Source organism: Ixodes scapularis, unplaced genomic scaffold (assembly GCF_016920785.2).
Source record: "Ixodes scapularis isolate PalLabHiFi unplaced genomic scaffold, ASM1692078v2 PGA_scaffold0__279_contigs__length_252992795, whole genome shotgun sequence".
NCBI classification, from domain to species: Eukaryota; Metazoa; Arthropoda; class Arachnida; order Ixodida; family Ixodidae; genus Ixodes; species Ixodes scapularis.
Window position 1 is genome coordinate 40,735,340 of NW_024609835.1, and position 10,870 is coordinate 40,746,209.

Here is a 10,870-nt window from a genome sequence, read left to right on the forward strand (position 1 = left end):
ACGTCACACGTCAATTCAGCGGGAAAATTTCCCGACTAAATTTAGCGAAATTTTTACGCTAAGTGGGATGGGAACAGGAGAGGAGGATGGGAGGGTACGGAGGGGGAGCAGCTGGCATACCCTCCCCTTCGTACCCTTCCTCCCTCCTCCTCAAGAGCTTCACTCCAATTCGGCATTTCAGAGAATTGTAAACGTCAATTTTTTTAACGTGTCTTTATTAAGGGGTATCGAAGCCGAGTGGGCTAGCGCCCACCTGATCGGAGTACGTGGAGAGGAAGCTCGCGCTGGAGAAGGAGAACCCAGTGATCCTGAGCTCAATCCCCAGCCCTGCCCGAAGAACACACTTCCAATGAAGTGAGTTCGGGGAGCACACTACGCTCGCTCCGGTAGACCAAGTGTGTAATCTCGATAGCAGTGTTCAAGGAGTTAAAATAATAGAAGAAATTAACGCTGCGTAAAATTAGTATTATTTTGATAGGACTAATATTAGACGCGCACTTGTTTCCTGTTGGCAGGAAAGTAGTGCGTTGTAGAAAAACAAGCGGCTAATCTAGTTTCCAGCCTTGGCCCCTGCACGACGGCCGACGAAGGTCAGGAGGCACCTGCACGACTCCACCAGGAATCTGAAGGTGGCAGGAGAGACGCGAAACGCTTGCTTGAAGTAGAACTCGCCCAAATGGGGCGAGGTGTCTTCGAAGTCCACCGTTGTCGACTGATCACGGGTAGGTTGTCGGTCATGAGAGTGGCTATGGTGAAGGCATTGGCCTGCAGCTGCTGATCGATGTCACTTGAAATTCTTGTCTGTGCGTGGGCATCCAGGTCCAGCTGCCTCTTATCTGAAAGGCGTTGGGCTCTCACGGAGAAAAGTGCCCCAAACATGCGCTTCCACTGTCCAACATCGCGGATATTGCCCTCCAGCTCGTCGTCCACACACTCCGTGATGTTTCATTGTGGCGAGTGGCGAGTGGCCGAGTGGGCTCGCGCACACCAGCTCGGAGCACGCGGAACGAAAGCTCGCGCTGCAGAACCCAGGAATCCTGGGTTCAATCCCTACTTCTGCTCGTTTCGAACTGTACTCCGTTTCACCTTATGTTGTACCGCAGACAAGGCTAGATGCGCGAGCTCATAGCGTTGGGAGCTACTCTTAACGCACGAGAGCTTGCGCAGCCTTGATATGCCCTAGAGCAAGGAGCTCGCGCTTGTAGCCTTTTCTGCGATACATTATAAGGTGAAACAGAGTATCGTACCGGCGTGCGGACGTGTATCACTGGCTTGTAATGGCTGATCGTAATGATGAAATTGGATTTAAATATGGATTAAAACTCGTGACTTAGCGCAACAATCTGCGGTAACGTGTTTCTAATAAGACGACGAAGTTATTTATGAAAAAAATGCGTATGCACTGTATTATGTTGCGTGCCCATTACTTACCCATCGTTATTGCCATCATTTTGGAGTGACACTAAGTTTTCCCGTGTAGCACCAACACACTTGGAGTGTGTTTCGACGGGTTGAAGTGCACTCGCTTGTAGTGTCACTAAACTAGCCCGTCTGACAGGGGTATAAATGCTCCGCCTTCGGCGCTAGCTTTCTGCCCTTGTTAACACAAGTGTGAACGCACAGCCAAGCGCAACCAAAGCACTGCGGTAGGCAGCGAGCTCGCGCTGAAGGCGGAGCTTCACTGCTGGTTAAGGGTGAACGGAGTATAGAACATGCACTGTCCTTATATCGCTCGTACAATCCACGTATTTTTTTTTCTCCTTTGTACACGCGCGTCCCCACGCATGCTCTTCTTTATACGACAGGTTAAAGGCTGATTGGGCGTTATATGAAGATGGCGGCGTGATAGATGAGTTTTGACAGAAGCCACTTGGCACGAATCCGGAGGAGTGTGCTCCGAGAAACTGAGGGAGAGGAGGAGACGAGAGCGCGAGGAGACATCAGAACGCCGAGCTCTGATTGGACCGATTAGTGGGTAGACATAAAGCTAGTCGCCTTTGTCCCCACTGCACTCTGCGAACCCTCTAGAACGCGCAACGCCGGCGTGAGACGTTTGGCTCTCGCATGCGAACGCGTTCGACGAGTGCAGTGGGGACAAAGGCAGCTAGGCCTACCCGCTAATCATTCCTACCAGAGCTCGGCGTTCTGACGTCTCTAAGCGCTCCCGTCTCCTTCTCTCCCCCAGTTTCTCGGCGCATTGGAAGATTCGAACCCGCGTCGCGTCAGCCGGGCAAAGTTTCTGCAGCTCCTTTCACGCGTGGAACCGAGAATCGCGCGGTAACATGAATCAGCGAAAGCGCAAACAAAATGACGTGTCATCCTTGTTTTGCTCGTAAAAAAAAAAAAAAAAAAATCGTACCGATGCCATTTTGAACGCGTTTCAAAATGCGTAAAAAAAAAAAAAAAAAAAAAAAAAAAAATCCGCGAGTGAAAAGGCGATCGGTCATTTTAGTCGCACCACTGATCTCTACTCTAGGGGCCTAGATGACGCGTCGAGCGCGCTGGAATGAAGTCACCGGAAGTAAGCGCTTGGCAGGCTTTGTAACCCTCCTGAGTGCTGGTTCGAAAAGCGTCGAGGGCGCTGGCTTTTCACTTGTCACCTCGAGAGAGCCTGCTTGTTGCGCAGTAAGAGCGCATGCAGACCCGAAAAGTATCATGGGAAACCATACAATGTAAACATTCTAGTCGATCGAGTGTGCATATGTCCCAAGTTCAAATGCCTCATTTTCGGGACTTAATTCGGAGCATGGTTATTAAAACCCACTCAAAGACACTGGAAATTACGTACCGAAACATCGACTGAGTGCACTTGGAAGCCCAGCAGACGTCCGACTTCCGGGACAAGCATCAAACTTCCGGTGGCTTCACTTGCGCTCATATCGGAGAGCGGCTATGCGCCATCCAGCTCCCTAGAATAGAAATCAGTGGTCCGCGCATCCAAGGACGAGGCGCGGATGGCAGGGATTGGTGACGTGACGGCCATGTGGTACACGGTCTGCGGTCGAAAGTCGCTATTCGGCCCTTCGTGTGAATCAGCCATTAAGGAAATATAAAAAAAAAATACTAAATTGTTCTTGATAATCGGTGATAAACCGCTGGAGTATCTAGAAAAATATAAAGCTTTTTTTTTTAAATTTTAGTTAAAATTTTTCAACCTTTAGAAATATTTCTAGTGATAATAAGAAAATACAGTTCCACTTTTTTCAGAAATATTGAAGACTCGAACTAACTTTCTGGATTCATTTAGAGTAATAAACTTAATAGAGTGCCACAGAACAATCCAATTGCAGTAGTTATGAGGAGCAAGGAAAGGGAGAGTGGGCTGGTCAACCATGTGATCGCCGACAAGCGAGTGAAACGTCCTGATGCTTCTATCGCGGCCGCTTGAATGGTAGATAACACGAAATATCCGTCTAAGTTCCGGTACATGCCCGCTCATGTATGGGAATGCTACAAAATAATATGTTTTGTAGCCAATACTTTGTTATCCTTTCCCTGGCGATCTCTGAGGTGTTTCCTGGAGGCTGGAGAAGTTCTGTTCACCTGGCTGCATAGACACCCGGTTATTACTGGTAATAGTATTTAGGGATCAAGAAAAAAAAAAGCATGACGCAGCTTGAATGAGATATAGTATTATTAAAAAGCTTCAGCTTCCATTTTTGGCAGCAGAAAGATGAGCTGCTAAAGTTAAGAACACTGGCTATGGCTATGGTAGCACAGTGGCAACTTCGGACGTATCTCTTCAACTTGATTGTCACAAAGTGTGACGGGAAGAGGCAGTTTTCTTTTCGAGGTTTCTGAAGTTGTTTTTCGAGCTGCTTCTCGTTCTCGTGGAGTTTTTTGGTGCTTCGCAGTTTCTGCTTGTGTCCATGGCTGAGTTCGAAGAGACAAGGAAGTTCAACAAACTGCAAAAAGTGCCTGGTTACGATCCTGTACAGCGAGTCTTGCACCCGAATGTTCGGCAAAAAAAAGATGCAGCTATATATTTTCCGTAGAAAAACGCGGTTTCTGGTGCATAGTGCCACGAGGCGAGCTTAAACGAACGAGAGAGGCAGGTGGTTGGCAGCGGCTGCTGGTTCGGCACCGAGAGCAAGTTTCATTATCTACAAACAGCGCACTAGTTTTTTTTTTTTTTTACTACTTTTATGTTGGTTAAAATACCGGAGGTTTGGGAGGAAAGAAAGCCATGCTTTTTTTTTCACTGGAAATATACACTACACACATTACCGAGCGCTTGTTTCCTCCCAAATGTAGTGCTGGCGGTGGGGACAAGGTGCAAAAGTTTAAGAACTTAACTTAGTAGGGCACGTTGTTGGGCTAGTTGGTTCATCTTAGTTAAACATATAAAATAGCGCAAAAAAGACAAGGATAAGAAGAAGTATACAGGACAAGCGCTTGTCCTGTATACTATTGTCCTTGTCTTTTTTGCGCTATTGTATATGTTTAACAAGATCTTAACTCTCATCTCATTCAAAAGTTCCAAGCGATTTTTAGAAAAATTTCAATGAGAAAATGCCACCCGTTCCCGGACGCCACACAGTAAACTTCAAAACACCTAAACAGGTGTAATCGGCAATTTATCCAATGTCTATAAGTCCCACCTTTTAATAGGTGGTGTTACGCCTCATGAAGCTATGTTGTATCCCTTCTTTGTAGGGCGCTACATTTCTCTGTTGTGGAAACTTTTTTCGAAAGCAAATGCAGTACACACAGCCTTGGAGAGCACTTCAGCTAAACATGACACTTAATATTTTTCATTGTTAGAGAGCGCTGTAACGATAAAAGCAACATACACAGAGTCGTGTGCTGCTGAACTGCTCCACAAGGCTGTTTGCGTTTGCATTCTAAAAAAAAAAAAAAAAAAAAAAAAAAAGATGTTGATACAACACAGAAATGTATGGTCCTATAAAGAAAGGTAACAACATTAACTGCATCATACATTGCGGCCTGACTGGAAGCGCGCACTCTTTCTCTTCTTACGTCCTTTGCAATCGCCCGGGAGTCAATGGCATTTTTTGTCCGTATGTAGTTCACTTGCTTGCCGACAGGGGCGCAACCACCTCACCCCACTTCACCCCACTCGGAGAGTCCCTTCGAGCTGCTTTGCGCTGGTGTTTGAGCTTCGTAGGTTGTTGTTTTGGCGACGGTTCCTCAGGATACTTCTGATTAACCATGCAAAGACGGTCATGGACAGAAACGAAAAACCAGCTGGACATGTGCACAAGCCCTCGAGGAAGCACTTTAGGCTGTAATATGCACTGTGCGAAAATTGTACAGACTACTACACCCTCGTCTAGAGCCGCGCGGCCTATGAAATGATGATGTTTCTTCTGCTCTTCAAAAAACCCCCCAGTCTCAGGGTAAACGACGAAATGGTTGACTTCCACCAGCTAGCCTGTACTTTGACTCTTTTCTCGCAAGAGAAACGTCGGCGGAGCGACCGTAAAGGTGGCTTCCTTGCACGCCACCGGATGCTTTGCTCCTCACGTGATGGACCTCGGCGAATAGCGGCGTAGCGGCGCGGGGAAAACAAATGCGCAACTCTAGCTCCCGTAGGGAGCCTATACACGAACTCATCTCTGTGACGTCACGGCGCGGTGGTGGCGCGTCGGTCGCACTTCCGGTCTGGGGCTGTGGGCACAAGTCCCCATGCCAGACGTGTATTCCTGCGTTGTTTTGAAAGGAACTAGACAAAAATCTGCCTTCTCGTCAAAACGCCGCGACTGGGGCCGTACCAAAAGTGTCGAGAAAGGTTTGAAGGTCAGTTTTCCCGTGCTCAGTTCGTCCGAGAATCTGGATATGTGCCATGAAAAGGGAAAAGCAGACGCCGTCGGACAACGACTGCTTGGACGGAAAGCACTTTGGGTTGAATTCACGGATACTTGTGGTCATCAGATTTATTTGTTTTGTTCCAACATGAACGCCAGAAAACTGTCAAGTTGTGCGGACCACCTGTGGACTACGTTCAGTGCGTCTTCGAGTTCAAACGGCCGCCTGATTGTTCGAATTGTCGTCTGCTCTTTCAAACGTTTCTGCTTGTCGTCTGCTCTCTTAGGTGACGCCGGTCTGTAGACCAAATGTTGGCCCAGTACTTACGATAAGAAGTGAGTGCAGGCCTCAAAAGACTTACATTTGAAGGTTGGTAAGCAGGCTCGATGTAAACAGTAGATACAAGGAGATGTTGGTCATTGTTACCAGAGACCAACACCGACTTGTTATGCCTAATTCAGTTGGTCCGATTCTGCTTGCGATTTTCAGTATCGTCGTCGACCATCTCAGCTACGGTTCACGCTTTTGCAGCCCGAGCGGCGTCGCGACTGATCCGAGCGAAATCTCATCATGCGAATCAGGCTTTAGCGTACAATCTGCGGCGTCCACGCGGAATGAATCTCTACATGTCACATTATTCTCGCGAAGTTTTGCGGTGTAACGAGCCTCGGTAATTTCGCTGACGCCGGTCAAGTAGTCAGACATCGCCAGGAAGACGTAGAACCAACAATTCGAACGCGAAACAGGGCAGGGGGACTCATACCGACGCCGACAACATCGCATTTCAAGGGTTTGTTTATGGGCGACGGCGAGCTTTTTGCCCACACCCCCATCGCGCATGCGCGGCGCCCGTGGCGTCCGCTAGGGGCGCTCCGGGCGCTCCGGTTTGTTTGTAAACATGAGTTGGAACTCTACCAGGGGTTAGAGTAACTGTATATGCTCCGCTTGCTGAGCAGAGTACCGCAATGGTGCCATTCTGGAGCCAAGCACTGCGGGAAGCCACGGTCGGTTTTTGCAGGGGACGCGAAGGCGCAGACGCGAGGCAGCGTGCTGTGGCGTGCTGCGGCGCGTTGCGGAAGGAAAATAGTGCGGCGTGCGGCGACGAGCCGCGCATGCGCCGTCATCGTTCTCCCGTCGTTTCCTATTTCCCCCTCGATTGCAAAAATCGCACCCGTGGATCCTGCTGGTCGCGAGTGAAGTGAAGTCGTCAATTCATTGCGGTAAACGACGCAACGGCTGACGAAGACGCCGTCCCCTCGCTTTCGGACGAGAGCTCGCCGACTCGCCAAGAAGGCCAGATGCGCCGGTCGCGTATCGCGTATCACTCCGCGAGAGCCGGAGACGCGAGCAACGCGATCACTGATCGCTGTGAACGCGATCGTCGTCCGTGTCGTCTGCTTCCCATACCTTGGAAACGGATGTTCTAAAACATCGCTCGCGTTATGAAAAACAGGATTGTATTGTACCCAGCTGACGCACATAATGTTCAATGACGTAGGAAGCTTTCGGTTCGTTCGAGTTTAGTCTAGAATCTATATTTTGCGAACTCAAAGCGGAAAATATGTTCCCCCGAAACTCGGCGCTCTGGAAGGCCGCTTTCCCGCACGGAGGTCGGCTCCAGTTCTGCCCACGTGACCACTCCTCCGCCAATACGGAGATGGCGGCGAAAGGAAAAGGAACGCGATACTCTGGCTCTGCAAGCAGAGCCTATACAGTTACTCTACCAGGGGTGAGGTGACAGCGCCCCCGCGAATTGCGGCGGGAGGTGGCGATTGCAAAGGCCGCAAGAAGAGAAAGAGAGCGTGCGCTTCCAGTCCGGCACTTAACCCTTTGTGAGACAGCGGTACACATGTGTACCACTTGCGAACCTGTCTTCAGGCGCACGTGTAGCGGCAATGGTACAATATTGTACCACTTTCAAAGGTGGTGCCATCTCGTGAAAGTTGTGGCAAGCTTTCAAAATATTTCTAGATGCTTTCGACAGGTGGCAGATTTATCGCAGGTGTTTCTTTTCGTTGCTTCTTCTGTCGGCTAGCGCGAAAATTTCTGCTTGACTGGACACTCTATTGTGCTGCTCCGCAATGACAGGTAAGCTTCTCTGTTTACTCGATTTTGCATTCAACATTGCTCTTTTCATTCACTACAAATTTGAACTTGCGAACAGCTTGATATTCGCTGAAACTTCGAAAATGCAGCGTGCAGCTGTACGAGGCTTCCGAAATGCTAAGCCTAACGTGTCTCCTGTGCAGTGCAGGTGGTGGTGGTGGTCGACGGAGCAATGTGCAACTTTATAGGAACGCGTGTTTTGGCGAACGTTTATTGTGAAGCTTTAGCGGATTGTTTTTGCCTCAAGATAACAATACACCAAGTTTCGTCGTTGCCTTGGAGTTTCCGAAACAATGCACTGAGCGACGGATCCTTGCCGCGAAGCGCCCGCAGCGCAGCCGAGTATTGTGGAGAAGATGCAGCGCTAGCTAGATTTTCGCTTCTACGTTAGAATGCCTCCGGGTAGTGAATTTTAATTTCAAGTTCTCTGCTGGGGGCGTGCTGCATGCCTTTCGTCGGTTTGGCATGTAAACAACCAATGCATTTTTCTGGGGTGTCATTATCACAGTGCAATAATGGTCTCCTAAAACTCCCTGTTGTGCTAAAATTAGAAAATAGAAGCCATTATAGGTTATACAAATTTTATTTCTGTTTCAAGTAGGGATGTATATTTACGCACAACTCTAACTCGTATGATTTGTATTTATGCGCACCACGATCTTGTGCACAGCCAGTATATGATTGTATTATATTTGTGTAGGTAGGAGCCTGACACAAGATGAAGCTGTCGATCTCCTCTTCAGCCTGCCAGATGACACGTGTGCTAGCGAAGCAGAAGCGGACACCTCGAGCGATGACGACTTTGATCCTGACTTAGCGCCAGTCGAAGCTGAGGAGCTTGAATATTTAGAGATGTCTACGGAACCTTCTACCAGCACAAAAAAGAAACGTAAGAGATCCTCGTATCAGCGAAAGACACCAAAAAAGAAGCGTTCCAAGCGCCTGGAAAACGACGATAATCTCCACATGGAAGAGGAGAGCGAGGATCCTGGTCAAGAGTGGAGCCGAAATCTTCCAACAGACTTCGTAGAAAATCCAAAGACGTGGGGCCCGGAGTATTCCAAAGAAGAGCTGACGACCGCCAGACAAGCGTTTCAACTGTACTTCACGGACGACATTCTGGATATAATCGTCGCAGAAACAAACCGCTATGCTAGTCAAAAAATGAGAAGAGAGTGGTATGAAGTCACGAAAGAAGAGCTCAAAGCTTTCTTGGGGATGCTCTTCTTGATGAGCGTCAACCCAGCTCATCACGTCTACCTCTACTGGAGTAGTGACCCTTTCTTCAATGTCACTGAGATATCTCGCGTAATGACGTTCAAGCGGTTCCAAGCCATCCTGAACTGTCTGCACATCAATGACCGAAACAAAGAAAAAAAGAAGGGAGAGGAGGGTCATGACAAGATTGCCAAAGTTCGTCCTCTTGTGTCGGCTCTAAACAAGCAATTCGCTGAGCACTACCGGCCCTCAACGCACCAATCTGTGGATGAGAGTATGATCGCATTCAAGGGAAGATCTGCTCTCAAACAGTACATGCCCATCAAGCCAATCAAGAGAGGGTACAAGGTGTGGTGTCGTGCAGACTCTGAAACTGGATATCTTGTTCAGTTTCAAATATATGAAGGGAAGGATTCAAGACGACCTCCTGACCTAGGACTTGGTGAACATGTGGTGCTTGTACTGTCCGAGGGAGTTGAAGAAGGTACGCAGCTGTACTTCGACAACTTCTTTACTACCACAGCCCTCATGGAGAAGCTCTCGGAGCAAGGCGTGCTCGCAGCTGGCACGCTTCGTACCAACCGCAAAGATCTTCCGAGTGAGGTGAAGACTGACAACAAGCTGCAAAAAGGAGATTTCATCTGGAGCGCAAAGGGCAGAGTGTCTGCTTACCAATGGAAGGAAAACCGCAATGTCAACATGATGTCCAATTTCCACAACCCACAGGAGACCTGCGAAGTCAACAGAAGGCTGTCCAGTGGTGCGAAGGTTGGCGTTAGCTGTCCGAAGGTGATCGCGGACTACAACAAATGGATGGGTGGTGTTGACCGATTTGATCAGAAACGTAACACCTACGTTGCTGACCGCCGCTCCAAAAAATGGTGGCATAGGATTTTCTATTACTTACTCGATGCTGCGGTGGTCAACGCCTTTCTGCAGTACTGCTCCCGAGATGAGACCACGTATCTCAATTTTCGCCTTTCCCTTGGCCGCCAATTGATCGACGGAGCAACTTTCAGATCAAACCAGTCAGGAAACAGCCACAAAGGCAAGAAGAACGGGAAGCCGAGTGGTCGTAAGATGACTGGTGTCCCCGAAGAGATCAGGCTTGTCGGCCAGCAACACCACCCCCAACGCTGTGCGAGCAGGAGGCGGTGCAGATGGTGCTCCAGCAAGACGCGACAGGCCCGCACATACTACTTGTGTCAAGAATGCCGTGTGCCATTGTGCGTAACTTGTTTCGGACCTTTCCACAAGGGGAAATAAGGTTATTAGCGCCCTTTAATTCACTTGACCTTGAGCAAAAAAGATGGTGGTACGAATATGTACCACTTTCATGAACTATATGAAAAGTCAGTGGTACAAATATGTACCACTTTTTTTTCAATAAATATGTAACATTCAAATGTGAAAAAAATGTCATTCGGTTTCTTTTTCGCACTAGATACAAAGTAGCAATTAACTTTGGCAAATATTTTTGAAAAACTGGTAGCGCCTCACAAAGGGTTAAAAAAAAAAAAAAAAAAAAAAAAAAAGCCGAGGACATTTGAGCACTTTTTACGAGTTGCGAGTGCAAAGCATCCCTGGCTTGCTGGTGACTGCTTCGCCGCTGGGTGAGACAGCGGCGGGAGTGTGAAGCTCGGCGCGGCGCGTGCTGAAATCATGTGTCCTCTCATCATCATCATCGCCTTAGCTGCGCGGTACCGGTTGACAACGTTAGACCTCAAAGCGTAACGTCATAACTAGTGGCCGGATATCTAGGCACTAAAAAAGCCAC

The 10,870-nt window shown here is 48.5% G+C and overlaps 1 protein-coding gene across 1 annotated transcript; it reads left to right on the forward strand.

Annotated features, from left to right (window-relative positions):
* Positions 1 to 7,722: 7,722 nt before the first annotated feature.
* On the forward strand, positions 7,723 to 10,543 carry LOC120838537 (piggyBac transposable element-derived protein 4). Its single transcript, XM_040208514.2, has 2 exons — positions 7,723 to 7,857; positions 8,576 to 10,543. The coding sequence occupies exons 1-2, from the start codon at positions 7,851 to 7,853 to the stop codon at positions 10,357 to 10,359; spliced, it is 1,791 nt and encodes a 596-aa protein (XP_040064448.2). The 5' UTR covers positions 7,723 to 7,850; the 3' UTR covers positions 10,360 to 10,543.
* The last annotated feature ends 327 nt before the right edge of the window (positions 10,544 to 10,870 follow it).